Genomic DNA, 13,640 nt, shown 5'->3' on the forward strand with positions numbered 1-13,640 from the left:
CGGCCCAAAGACAGGGAGCTCCAGCTGAGTGTAATTGCATTGCGAAGATTTGCGACAAAACGCAAGGGCATTCATTATAAATGAAGATCTCAGCATATTGGCGAGAGGTGACGGAAGCAACACTCATCCATGCAGCTGTTGTGTTCCCACCGAAGTCGTAATGGCATTCCAGCTGGCCGATTAGCCAATGACAGCGCGGGTTAGAGGATAACCAGTTGTCCAGAACGGGACTAGTGGCGGCCGCTGGTCCCATCAGCCAGCTGGTCCATCACGTGATGTGTCCCTGGCATGGCAAGTTGTCGATCCATCTATAAGACACCCTCATCATCCACGCCACGATCGGCCACAATGGCCTAGCGGCGGCCGACAGTCCCAGTGAGTTAAACTGATTTGACCCCTTGCTAATATTTGCTCTTTTTGTGTTTTCTTCAACACCTTTTGTCCGAGACTAACAGTTCAATAATAGGCCGACCAACACCAATAGATACACGCTCCCTTGTTGCGACTGGCCGATCGGAAAACCTAAAGTGGGGAAAACAGGAAGAATGAAGGTACCGGTGATAGAGCGGGCGTTGCATGTGTGCTTGACCTGCAAATCAAGGAAGAAGGGATGCGACAAGCAACTCCCAACCTGCGGTTACTGCGCCAAACGGAACCTGCCATGTCGATACCAGGAATCTCCCGTCGCTGAAGAACCCGTTGCGGATGCGATTACTCAGATAGAAATAAATGCGATATTGTTACAGATGGTTTCCCTGTTTGGCCCGCCGTCGGAAAACATGTCAACGGCACCCAGAAGGACATGGTACCATGTATGCCGCATAATTCAATTGGCGGACCTCTCACTGCAGGAGATCAGTCGCCGGTATTTCAGCAACTTTCACAACTGGCTTCCAGTAATATCGTACGAACTGTTTCAAGAAAGCTTGGCTGGGTACAATAGCCCGTCTCGCTCACCACCGGTGGACTTTTCTGTTCTTATGCTGGGTATGTGCCTGGTGACGCTGCAGCCGTCAAAACCCAATACACACATAACACCACATAGTCTATATTCCACTATGAAGATGCTATTTGCCGAAGCCCAATCTATAACTTGTGCCTCGACGTATCTCATTCAGGCTGGACTGCTCATCGCTGCGTATGAGTATGCCAACGGTCGGCCTGAGGCAGCGCACATTACGATGGGGGGTGTAGCTAAAAGTGCTTTCGTGACTGGGCTAGCAGATTCCAGCTCCTGGCAGACAAATGAAGCTAGTATTATCTCATCTGAAAGCCTGGAGCGTCTGAATCTGTGGTGGGGTGTAATCATTCTCGAGAGGTAGGTCAACTACAAGGTCTTCGAAACGCAGGCTCACCCAGCCTAGGCTTATTTTATGCGAAATCAATGACAAGACACAACGACCTACGACAGACTGTCCGTCTTCTGAGTTCCCTCTACCAAGTGACCTACAGCCTGTCCAATCCAATACTCGTTCAGTAGGAAGCTGCCCACGTGACTGTCTGCCTTTGAACCAGGACAGGAAACCCTGCGTTTTTGGCCATCAAGCACGAGCTGTGCTCCTTCTCGACCGCGTGTTGGCTGTGCGAAGGCACCCCCAAACTAATAGTGGTAGAATGGTAGAGATTCAACAACTCGACAAGCAGCTGCAAAGCTTCCTTTCTGAACGGATGAACACGGGTACCGCAGAAATTGGCCATGATTGCAGTCCTATAGCATCTGCAGTGAGGTATGTCAACCGTAATACCCATGTATTGTGACTCAAGGCCCATGAGTACTAGTCTAAGGAACCACGCCACTCGGCTGCAGCTAACTGAATCGGCTAGAGCCCTCTGCCTATTACACCAGGAAGTCCTGAGCTGCCCTTTCGACACCGTTGACTTGCAAGGGCTGCAACACTCAAAAGCGGCCCTAGAGATGGTATCTAATGTAGTGGTGGATGTCGCGCGCCACCACAAGGCGCAAATTGCCTGCCAAAATTCCCACGCCGATTTACTACCCCTGAGTTGCTCGTACACCCTGCACATGGCAATGAGACATATTCGGGATTGCACGAAGCTAGTCTGCCCGCACAGGCGCTCTAGCGACCTGAATTCTCTAGCGCAGCTGGATCAAGAATTTTCCGACAGATGGAAAGCCTGATTCCCGCTTCCTGCAGTCAGCATGAGCGATTTTCGTGATAGGAAAGCGGCTACGGAGTTGGCCCACCGCCAAGCGAATGGCCGCAAAACCCGTTCGCAACAGCCCAATGAAGGCGCATCGCCGTTATGTCTTAGATTGCGATGGAGACGGATTAGATTGCTCAAATCAGGATGGAGGCCCGACGGCCATGAACCGCCGAACATCCGGCTGCTCGACCGAATTCGGAGAATTGGTCGGAGCTAAGCGGAACTAGCCGTCCAAGGTCACGATGGCTCGCTTGTACTGTGTAGAAGTCAGACCCTTTGGATCCAGCGTTCGTTGCGAAAGGCTCCACGCAGCCGTTGCTTTGACCAAAATTGGGGCTGAGTCACTTTGTTGATGATGACTGGCTATACCAGTGCAAAGTGTGAGCACCATGCTCACACTATTGCCTTAGCCTCGCCGTTGAAGCTGACATGAAAACAGGCAGAAAGGAATTGCGGCCTTGCCTCTTGGGGGCCGATTTAATCTCCCTGGGCTGCGGCATATCCGGCTTGGACTTGTGCTTTTTTGCAAGTTACGTTATAACGTGTCTGTGAACAGGAAAGCAGACGCTCGGTCAGTCAAGATGAGAGGTGCGGTACTAATTCCTCTTGCGGCGGGCATTCCGTTTGCCCATGGCCTGTCTCTTCATAAACGCGATGAGCCTGCTGTCGTTCGATTGCCCATTGAGCGCAGGAGCGACCAGTCCTTGCAGAAAAGAGATTCTACGGTCGCCGTGACCTTGCAGAACTGGGTATGTTAGCTATAAGGCCGTGAACGAGAAATCATGCTGACAATCGCTAGGATGCGACTTACTACGCAGTGAACCTGACGTTAGGAACACCCGCGCAAAAGGTGTCATTGGCTCTGGACACTGGCAGTAGCGACCTCTGGGTGAATACCGGCAACTCGACCTACTGCTCCATCGACAATCTATGCACCCCTTATGGCTTGTACAATGCCAGCGAATCGTCCACCGTGAAAACCGTCGGCACACACCTCAACGATACATATGCGGACGGCACAAATCTCTATGGACCTTATGTGACTGATAAGCTAACGATCGGCAACACAACAATCGATGACATGCAGTTTGGGATCGCCGAATCTACGACTAGTAAACGTGGGTGAGCCGTCTTCTCCATGATGATCGTCGCTGACTCGGTGTACTATAGGCGGGATCGCCGGTGTCGGTTACAGAATTTCGACCTACCAGGCCGAGCACGACGACAAGGTCTATGCCAACCTCCCTCAGGCCCTCGTCGACAGCGGTGCCATCAAGTCTGCTGCGTACAGCATCTGGCTAGATAGTTTGGAGGCTTCGACCGGTTCGCTCCTTTTTGGAGGTGTCAATACAGCGAAATACAAGGGCGATCTCCAGACCCTTCCGATTATTCCTGTCTATGGCAAATACTACTCCCTCGCCATCGCCCTTACGGAGCTCAGCGTTGCGACCGACTCCAACTCCAGTAGCTTTACCGACAGTCTTCCCCTCTCCGTGTCCCTCGATACTGGCACCACCTTGACGGCGCTGCCCAGCGATCTCGTCAACAAGGTCTATGATGCGCTCAATGCAACATACGACAAGACATACGATATGGCCTACATCGATTGCGACGCCCGAGAGTCTGACTACAATGTGACCTATAGTTTCTCCGGTGCAACGGTCACCGTCAGTATGAGCGAGCTAATTATCCCCGCAACGGAGCCGGGGTGGCCCGACAACACCTGTGTGTTGGGCCTCGTGCCGAGCCAGCCGGGTGTGAATCTGCTCGGTGATACATTCCTGCGCAGCGCATACGTTGTATACGATCTCGAGAACAATGAAATCTCCCTCGCCAACACGAACTTTAACCCGGGTGACGATGATATCCTCGAGATCGGAACGGGAACGTCGGCTGTGCCGGGAGCGACACCGGTTCCTTCTGCTGTCTCTTCCGCTACTGGAAATGGATTGGTCTCGACTGGCACTGCAGTGCCCACACTGTCGGGTGTCACCATTACTGCTACGGCCACAGCAACCGGGGCGACGGGTACTGCTTCGAGCGGCGGCTCATCGGCCGAAGCTACGAGCACTTCCTCGGAGGGTGCTGCAGCGCAGGCTACAAGCAACCCGGTGAAGCTGCTTTCAGGACTTGCAGGCGTGGGATTGCTTCTTGCATTGTAGCCCCATGTTACCTACTCATATAAATATCACGACGAGAAAGTAATGTAGTAATGTGATATATGATAATCATATTTACACTATAAATCTTTATTAGTGACTACACCAAATCCACCACTAAAATACCCGCCTCCAACCCTCCCAACCCCTCCCTAACCAACTCCCCATCCTTGACATCCCATCCCTCCCCACCCCAAAGCACCTTCTCTACCCCAGCCACCCTCACACCCCCCAAACCCACCCTGACCTCCCCAGTCCCCCGATAATTCAAATTAACCACACTCACCAACGCCCTCCCCTCCTCTTCCACCACCCACCACGCAACATCCACCCTCCCTGCCCCCTTCACCACCCCCACCCTTCTAACTCCCTCCTCCAAAAACCCCACAAACACCTCCCCAGTGACGACAGGCCCCAATTCCCGCGTAATCCTCTCAATCCCATCACTACTCGGATAATCCCACATAACAGTGCCCATCGCTCCATGATTAACACTCAACATAACCATAACCACCTCCTCCTCAGCCGTAGGATACCTCGTCCAAAACGTCTCCTCCCCGAACGCCTGCGGCGCGCCCCAATGCACCTTCTCCCAACCAACAACCGCATCAAATTCATAGAACTGATCCAACCTATCACTTATATCCTCGAATTCACCCCTGCAATCATCACACCCACAACACCCATACGTAGCATTACACGGCGTGTCATACACAGTCGACCAGGAAGTATTCGTCGCGACGGGATACACATCCGACAGGATAATATCCGCCCCGGAGGCATACTCCTCATAATAGAAGTCCTTACAGTTCAGAGCTAGAGACACCGGATGGTACGGGTCCATGGAGCGGATGAGGTCGTACGCCAGACGGGTCGAGTTCAGGGGGTTGCCTTTTCCGTCTGGTTCGTCGGCTGTGTAGTATAGGAGGAGGGAGGGGTGGGTGTGGATGTGTGTGACTTGGTCGGTGAGTCTGGTCAGGTTGGTAGGGTCGAAGAGGACGTCGTATTGAAGGTGGAGGTTTTGCTTGTCGGAGGTGGTGAGGTAGGGATCGAAGGTCGTCCAGGGGAAGGGCGTTTCGCTGAGGGTGCCTGTGGGGACGATATGGATTACGTTGTAGCCTTGGGAGGCGAAGGTTTCTAGAGTGCTGGTGTTGGTGTCCCAGTAGAGGGACCATTGGGCTGGTTTTGGGTTAGATTGGGTGTAAGGAGCTGTGTAGGGGACTGGGGGAGGTACCGTAGTAGGTGTAGGGGAAGATTGGGGTCCAGGTTACGGATTGGTTCTGGATGTAGGAGAGCATGCCCGTGCGGTGGTCGATGCGGGTGGCGCTGCCGCCGTCGGTGCGTTGGGGGAGGTAGAAGAGTTCGGAGGTGGTGGTGAAGGTGGTGTTGGTGATGCTGTTGGTGAGGGTGGCGGTGGTGGTGATGGTGTAGGGGTTAGTTTTGGGGTGAGGAAGTCGAAGGAGAGGGGGATTTCGGCTTTGGTGGTGTCGAGTGGCAGGGTATGGTTGGAGATTGATGCCATTTGGGTCTCGTCGCTGAGGATGTGGATGTCTAGATGGAGGTACTGGTCTGTGTAGTTTGTCCGGGCCTGAACTGGTAGAGAATCACCGACGATGTGAGAGACGGTGGTGTCAACGAGAAGGCTACCCTTTGCATCTGTCTCGAGATAGATGCTCATTCGCGGCCGGACCTTGAGGTCCAGAAGGGGAGTTGAAGAGTACGAGGGCTGCTCAAACCAGCCACCAGGGTTGAATGAAGCATTGCTGTCAGAGTTAGTCGTGTCATATCGATTGTTTGCTATGGCATACCTCGCTCGATAGGCCTTGCCGCACCAGATGTCCACACCTGGAGGATTGTTAAAGGCATGAGTCAATGGCAGACTGGCCAGCCCAGCTGCCACGGAAAACACAGTCGTCCACATTACGTCGGTGCATCATGCAGGAACATCCTGGGAGTCGTTGCTTCTTATCAGTTGGCATACTGCAGACCTCCACTCGGACATCAGCCGATGTAACAGTGGCGCTGCGATGGTTTAGTGCCCGGCTGGGCCGACCAGGATATGAGAAGATTAGCACTTATCACCGCGTATCTTTGCCGCAATTGATATCTCCCCGCACGCCGGCCGTTTAATCTACATGATCGGCGTGTTCCAATGACAGTCGGCCACTTGCTGGATTTGCTTCAACGTGCAGGCAGAATGTCACTGTGGCATTTTCCGGTGGGGAGATATGAAGTTGGCATGACTACTTCTGCGCCGCTTCCCCGCTTCATCGGCAGAGTGTAGACTTTACGCCCGTATAGGGGAGTGTTTGCATCATGAAGGTCGTCAACCGGATAGCTCTCGCATGGCAGTTAGCTGTCACTGCAGCAGCAGTATCGCAGGTTAGTGTTACACATTTCAATCGAACTTAAACTGACGGTACAGTCAAAATTCGTCTCCCTCGATTCATACTTCAACAACAAGGCATTCGGCGTATATCCCGGTCAGACGTCCTTTGATGCATTGAATCAGTCCTATCCAGACCCTAGCATTATTGGCATCAACGGAACCTACACATCCACGCACACTGGTGTGGTCTACAATTTCCCGGGCTATCGCGGGCCCGTCCTCCCTGACAATGTCGTCTGTGAAGGCCAGACAATCATCGTGCCTCGCGAAAAGTACTTCTCAGCGTCAATGCTGGTGACCTCCGATGTCCAATTGTCCACCGTCTCCGGGAATGTGACATACACATATTCAGACAACTCGACACTTGTATCAGAACTGCGCAGTCTACCTTGGTGGGCATTCCTAACAATCAACCGTGGCGAGATCATCTTCCCCTACAGGTATACCCACAACGACACCAACTTCAACACCTCCCACATCTTCGAATACACTGCCGCACTGAATCCCAACAAGACTCTACATTCAATCACCCTTCCAGTCACCACCAACACAACCACAGGCAGACTGCACATATTCTCCATATCTCTATGGGAATCCACAGCCCCATCAGCGCAAGTGCAATTCGTGCGTCCGACCCAAAAGTGGACAGAAAGCGGCAACCAGATAGTCGAAGTGACCATCAACAACCCAGGCACCAGCTGCATCGCAGGCACAGGAGTCAATCTATCATTATCCATGGCTGGAGTCCAAACACTGGAGCCCGGAAACATCAAGCGACTCTGCCCCGGCGACCAAAAACGCGTCAACATTGGCATCAATGGTACAGCCAACGGAACAGCAACCGTCGTCCTGAACTACACCCACTCCATCCAGCATCAAACCTACCCTCACACCCTCTCCCTCGGCCTAACAGAATGGACCTCGGAGCTATCCAGCCTCTCGCAACACGAAAGCCCCGAATGGTTCGACGACGCCAAATTCGGCATCATGATCCACTGGGGTCCTTACTCCGTCCCCGGCTGGGGCAACTCGACACCCTATGAAAGCTACGCCGAGTGGTTCTGGTACTGTCCTCCCCTCCCCATATCCCCATCCCCTGCTTCCACACCCATCTAACTTAGTCAACATCAGGTGGTACACCACGCACCGCGCCGCCGACAAATCCGACACCTACGACTACCGACTCCGCACCTTCGGCCCTGACTGGAACTACGACGACTCGTTCCCCTCCTTCACGGCCTCCAATTTCTCCCCCAAAGCCTGGGTGGACCTAATCGCGGCCTCCGGCGCCAAATACTTCGTACTAACAACAAAACACCACGACGGCTTCGCGCTCTTCGACACCAAAAACACCACGAACCGCTCCTCCCTCCACTACGGCCCCCGCCGAGACCTCGTGTCGGAACTCTTCACCGCATCCTCCCTCCACCACCCCTTCCTAAAACGCGGCACCTACTTCTCCCTCCCCGAATGGTTCAATCCAGACTTCGGGCCCTACGGGTTCGCCGAACTACCCGGTAACACCTCAACGAGCTGGCCGGGCATCATCGCGCGCAACCCCTACACGGGGCTCAACGAGCCCTACACGGGCCGCATCCCGGTCACCGACTTCATCACCGACGTAATGGTGCCCCAAATGAGCATCCTCGCACACAAGTACAGCACCGACATAATGTGGTGTGACTGCGGAGCCGCGAACGGCACCGCGTCATTCGCGAGCGAATGGTTCAATTCCGCGCGTGCAGATAACCGCCAGGTGACAATTAATTCGCGGTGCGGGGTTGCAGAGGTCTCGGACTTCGATACGCCCGAATATGCGACGTTTAGTTCGGCGCAGTTGCGCAAGTGGGAGAGTAATATGGGCATGGATCCGTATAGTTATGGATTTAATCGGGCGACCGGGTGGCAGGGGTATATGAATGCGAGTACGGTGGTGAGGGATTTGGTGGATATGGTGAGTAAGAATGGGAACTTTTTGTTGGATGTTGGGCCGCGTGCGGATGGGAGTATTGTTGAGAGAGAGGAGAGGGAGTTGAGGAGGGCTGGGGAGTGGATTCGGGGGCATGGGGAGGCGGTGTTTGGGACGAGGATTTGGTGGGTGAGGAGTGAGGGCGTGGGTGTGAGGGTTGGGAGTAGTCATGGGGCTGAAATGGAGGTGAGGTTTACGCAGACGAATGAGGCGTTTTATTTGTTGTTTCTTGGGGAGCCCGGGAACAAGGTGTTTGTGGATGCGCCGGTGCCGTTGTTGGAGGGGGATAGGGTTGTGGTGGTGCGTGGTGATGGGGTTGAGGAGAGGGAGGTTGAGTGGGAGGGGAGTGCGGCGGAGGGGTTTACGTTCACGGTGCCTGAGGGAGCGTGGAATGGGGAGGAGTTTTGCTGGGTGTTGAAGGTCGTGTATGTTGCTTGATTGGGCCTATGATGGGTAAAGCTATGTAGTACATGTGGATGTGGAAGGGGGTTGCATGCATGGAAGGTTCAAATAGCCCTGACCTCTTGCATCACCTCATCGAACGGTCAAGCCAGACTAATATTACCAAACCTCCCGTCCCTCTTCTGAGCCGAGTATCGCATGTCCATGATCCGAAACGTATCTTTCATCGCTGTCCTCGCTCGTCGCACACTCCCTAGGTTCCGTGTCCGTTCTATCCGCTCTAGTCGATCCATAACAAACCGGCGATGATCCTGATCATCCTGTGCGGTCTGTCCGAGAATATATAATGGCCATAGTAAGGTCGCGGAATCAGGAAGGCTCGAGATGAGATCTATCAATTTGCTCACTAGCGTCCGTTTATCCGTTCTTGGGATAAATTGCCTGCGATAGGTAGTGGAGCTCACCCGCTCGATTAGGTACAGGAATGCTGCTAGACGCTTCGTTTCGGCGATCCGAACTATATCTTCTCTGTGTTGGAGGTGGGCCGGGAGGGTCTGGGTGAGATTGATTAGGTCGCAACTAAGGCGATGTGCTCTTATTATGTAGGTATCGGCAGGTCCGGCGTTTCTCATAACCTGTAACGTTTTAGAGGTGTGTCGAGAGGCTGACTTAAGAACTGCGGAGGTGTACATTTACCGTATTGCCGTCAGAAGGAAGATCAGAAATATCATCGATGATGCCCATGAGTCGTCGTGAGCAACCCATTATTGTATCGATCTAAATTCAAGGTAAGACCGGGAAGGAAAGAAGTCAATGAGATGCATACCTCGTCAAGATTATCGTATTCTGACCAACCATATCGCCCATTTTCATTAACCATTCCTGGCGTTGCCGTTCGACGCATGATATCGTGGGCGATGAAATACATTTGGAAAAACTTGCGCAATCCCTGGCTTGAGGAGGCAGTCAAAGGCAAGCAGTTTAGAAGGTCCAGACCTGCTTCGAGGTGTTGCACCCAGGATGAATCGCACTTATCCGAAATCTATACGTGGCCATGTCAGCATTCATCAGAGCTGATGTTCACCATACCACATACATCATAGAAGCAGAGCATCAAGATAGTGCCTATGATGCCATCATCTATATTTCGAAGCTCGACTGCCTGCTGCAATCCCTGTATCGCTCTATTCTTGTATAATGCCGCCTCATTGGCATATCGTGCATCACCAAGCAAGCGAAGCTGATTAGCTGCCACAGACACCATAGCGTTCCGGAGAGCGGGATGGCAGAAAGCAAGTGGTGTCAGCAAGTTGATGTATGGGTTGTCATTGCTGCTGAGAGAACAATCCGGCCCAATGCTCTGGATAAAGTACTGGAGAAGATAGCTTTCAGAGTGGGAGTATTCCGACAGCGGATGGCTTAGAATGGACCGTAGTTGAAGCGCATCATCTGGTTCACCAGAAACATCCTTCATGGCTGTGTCTTCGTCGGAATCATAGTCTACCTCACCCGTGTCCTCGAGATAATTCTTCGTGGTGAGATTGAGGAATACCCACCGCCCACTGTACGCATCTAGCGATATCATCTTTCGATGGGTAGGCTTAGAATTGCTTAGGCTGAGGATACCTCTTTGCTGTTTTGAACACGTTCCTATAGATATTCATGAGCCATATCCATGGTAATACCAACAATGGTGATTTGGCGAAACCCACCTCTACGGCCTAGACTAACTCCTTGTTCCACGGGTTCCTCCACGAAGGAAAACTCCTCACACGTCAGATCCAGTGTCCTACATCGAGTGCAGCGAGGCACACTCCCAATGCAGCGCAGGCTAACGGCTTCATCCGGCGTCAATATGCCCGAATCGATAATGCTTCTTGTCCAGATCCGTACCTTTACACTGAAAGCAGCCAGAGCGACGATGAGTTTCAGCCGACATGTTCGGAGCAGATGCCATGCATGTATGTGGTAGGTACAACGAAATGAGGGGTGGTTACAGGTGGAAGTGAGTCCCGGCCGTCCTGGCTTGCGTCTGTTCGGGGGAATTGGACGGAAGGAGGCAGCCCGCCGGAGGAGCGGGGAACGAGCCGGCGCTTATATTAACAGCACCAAGCTATGACTAGCTGCAGCCCTTAGAGCGACGCGACCACAGCACATCCCTGTCACACATTCTACCTATCCGGAACGTTACGGAAGTGAGGATCCGGCCCTACAGATAGCACATGGAGTGAATTGCGTGGCAGTTTGACCCATTAGGTGTACAGATTACGAGGCCAAAAATTGAGGCATGGAAATTCATACTTTCTACTGGCCCTCTTAAGGAAGCGTGGATAGCCAAAATTCATGATAGGCCAATATAGACCAAACATCATCATGTAGTATATTTAAAATTCGCTTGTTGGAAGTCTGTTCGATCGGCAAAAGCTTCTGTTAAATCTTCATTTGTAATTTGTGAATTCGGGTCAATGTGGGCAAGTCGCTGGTTGTATTTGGAGACCAACATCCAATAAAGCCCCATCAGCCCGACGCATATACAGTAGCATATTAACATGGCGATGAATCCGCCTGTGTAGACAGGCGCTTGACTAGCACGGAAGGTTTGGGGTCCGATGAGATTTCCTTCCAATTACATTAGTAAGAGGAACAGATACAAAGATCACGGAACCTAGTGAATAGAGGGCATGTAGCATAAACTCACCAAGTGCATATCCAATGTATAGAATAGAGTACTGCACAGTCTTTTTTGTGTGTCCAGCTGTATTAGCTTGCGCCATGGAGATTCCTTGCTTGTCAGCTTGCTGGATAGGCAATTATTCGCATAACACGCAGCACTTACCGACTACGTACGGCCCAAAATAAGTGTAAAGCTATAGCTCTGTGAGCATATATACTGGTCAACGGCTGGAAGAACTTACGAGGTAAATTCCGACTATTTGCCCTGCAACATTTGTTCGTGGGAGAGAGTACACCAAGGCCGAGCCGACAATGGGCAAACAGCATGCCATCATAGTAACGAGGCACCTTCGATTTTTCCAGCGTGCAGCTAGCCAGGAGAAAAAAAATGCAGATACAGTGGACATTACTCCGGTCGGCATGTTCAGAAGGGAGGCTCTAACCGCAGTGAAGCCAAGGTTGTTGATAAGGATACCACTAAATGTAGTCAGGCCTGTATCGTAAGCGATAGTAGAGCTACAAACGAGAAGACAGTTTACCTCCATTAGGAATGTTGATGGCAATGTTGAAGGAAAACAGAATCCACGTTTTTACATCCAAAACCGCTTCAAGAGCCTGTTCTCTTTTCCATTCTTTATTTATGATTCCGGTTTGATTTTCCGCTAGACGCTGGGTTGCATAGAATCGTTCCTGATCGGTGAAGAAGAAGGCAGTCATTGGGGATTCCGGTAGGAACACGAACGCTGTTATGGACCACACTGCGGAAAGAGAGCCTGAGCAATTAGCAATCTGCATTATTGCGATACTTGTTTCACTTACCGACAATCAGGTACAAATATTGCCAGATAGCAAGAGGTGCAGAATCGGGAATATGCCCTACGGCCCAAGATAAAAAGCCGTTGATCACGGAGCTGAAAGCCGCGAACACGATTGCATTTCGCGGAGGTTGTTCCGTCTTTTTATAGAATCCGGCGACTATGAGGCTGATTGTAGGGACAATAATTGCTTCAAGGTAGCCTAGTGAAGGATATCAATTCGATGCCATCCTTGCTAGACATTCTGGTAGGTGTATCTTAACGGATCAAAACAGAACTTACCCATGAAAAACCTCAGTGCCATCAGTCCATTCCAGTTTTTCGATGCGGGTATTAACAGAGCTAAGCACGACCAGCCAAGGGAGCACGAAGAGAGATACTTTGCGGATGGCAGTCGCTGTACGAGGAAGGAAGAAGGGCACATCCCGATGATAGCCTTATTCAGTGTCAGCTTTGAGCCATGGACAATGGTTACAAACACGTACACCTATAGATAGAATCGACCCCGCCCATGAGTATTGTTGACCGACGAGGTGAAGATCTGGATACATGTCAGGACGATTTGCGATACGGATGACCATCCATACCCTTTTCCAGTCCGTAGATTGCTGCGGTGCTGAGAGCAACCTTATCCACTGCTCCGAGAGTAGCGGTGAGCAGAAGCTAGCATTTATCAGTATATTCTGATGCTTATTGTCTGATGAGCAGCCTACCATGGGAACCAGGATGCAGTCGATTTTGCGCAACAATTTTCTTTCCATTTCCAACGTCATGGGAGGATGAATTGTGCTATGAGCAAGATAGGCAGCAGCTCCATCCACTTGCTTTTCCATCTCCATCTTTCCTGATGATAATGCCGACATCTCTACTGGCGTGTTCGTCTGTCCCATGGCCATCTATTAGGGTCGGTTAATCACGGGATGGGCTCACGTGCCATCCTAACGACTCAATGTCCCCGATTTGTGCGCGGTGGAGACCATTATGGGTGAGAGATATATATTCGACTATCATTCCCCGCTATGCTGGCTGCATCACCCTCGTCCGAGATTGTCTGCGAAGACCACTGC

At 51.9% G+C, this 13,640-nt stretch overlaps 6 protein-coding genes across 6 annotated transcripts; 3 read left to right on the forward strand and 3 right to left on the reverse strand.

The window, feature by feature from the left end:
* Window positions 1-1,058: 1,058 nt before the first annotated feature.
* On the forward strand, window positions 1,059-2,140 carry AKAW2_10154S (fungal specific transcription factor domain-containing protein; the record flags this gene model as incomplete). The annotated part of the gene is made up of 3 exons (XM_041684035.1): window positions 1,059-1,318; window positions 1,365-1,727; window positions 1,825-2,140. The coding sequence occupies 3 exons, from the start codon at window positions 1,059-1,061 to the stop codon at window positions 2,138-2,140; spliced, it is 939 nt and encodes a 312-aa protein (XP_041536874.1).
* Window positions 2,141-2,747: 607 nt separating this feature from the next.
* On the forward strand, window positions 2,748-4,328 carry AKAW2_10155S (pepsin-like aspartic protease; the record flags this gene model as incomplete). Its single annotated transcript, XM_041684046.1, has 3 exons — window positions 2,748-2,915; window positions 2,966-3,284; window positions 3,337-4,328. The coding sequence occupies 3 exons, from the start codon at window positions 2,748-2,750 to the stop codon at window positions 4,326-4,328; spliced, it is 1,479 nt and encodes a 492-aa protein (XP_041536875.1).
* Window positions 4,329-4,425: 97 nt separating this feature from the next.
* Window positions 4,426-6,246, reverse strand: AKAW2_10156A (uncharacterized protein; the record flags this gene model as incomplete). Its single annotated transcript, XM_041684057.1, has 4 exons — window positions 4,426-5,504; window positions 5,560-5,720; window positions 5,891-6,088; window positions 6,134-6,246. 4 exons carry the CDS (start codon window positions 6,244-6,246, stop codon window positions 4,426-4,428), a joined length of 1,551 nt encoding a protein of 516 aa, XP_041536876.1.
* Window positions 6,247-6,641: 395 nt separating this feature from the next.
* Window positions 6,642-9,121, forward strand: AKAW2_10157S (uncharacterized protein; the record flags this gene model as incomplete). Its single annotated transcript, XM_041684068.1, has 3 exons — window positions 6,642-6,707; window positions 6,751-7,778; window positions 7,846-9,121. 3 exons carry the CDS (start codon window positions 6,642-6,644, stop codon window positions 9,119-9,121), a joined length of 2,370 nt encoding a protein of 789 aa, XP_041536877.1.
* Window positions 9,122-9,228: 107 nt separating this feature from the next.
* Window positions 9,229-11,042, reverse strand: AKAW2_10158A (Zn(II)2Cys6 transcription factor; the record flags this gene model as incomplete). The annotated part of the gene is made up of 6 exons (XM_041684079.1): window positions 9,229-9,720; window positions 9,776-9,862; window positions 9,912-10,127; window positions 10,182-10,735; window positions 10,798-10,923; window positions 10,979-11,042. 6 exons carry the CDS (start codon window positions 11,040-11,042, stop codon window positions 9,229-9,231), a joined length of 1,539 nt encoding a protein of 512 aa, XP_041536878.1.
* Window positions 11,043-11,456: 414 nt separating this feature from the next.
* Window positions 11,457-13,469, reverse strand: AKAW2_10159A (uncharacterized protein; the record flags this gene model as incomplete). The annotated part of the gene is made up of 10 exons (XM_041684090.1): window positions 11,457-11,704; window positions 11,784-11,867; window positions 11,922-11,952; window positions 12,001-12,251; window positions 12,298-12,531; window positions 12,578-12,775; window positions 12,856-13,009; window positions 13,059-13,114; window positions 13,161-13,236; window positions 13,287-13,469. The coding sequence occupies 10 exons, from the start codon at window positions 13,467-13,469 to the stop codon at window positions 11,457-11,459; spliced, it is 1,515 nt and encodes a 504-aa protein (XP_041536879.1).
* Between the last annotated feature and the right edge of the window lie 171 nt (window positions 13,470-13,640).

Source organism: Aspergillus luchuensis, chromosome 1 (genome assembly GCF_016861625.1).
Source record: "Aspergillus luchuensis IFO 4308 DNA, chromosome 1, nearly complete sequence".
In the NCBI taxonomy this organism is placed as follows: Eukaryota; Fungi; Ascomycota; class Eurotiomycetes; order Eurotiales; family Aspergillaceae; genus Aspergillus; species Aspergillus luchuensis.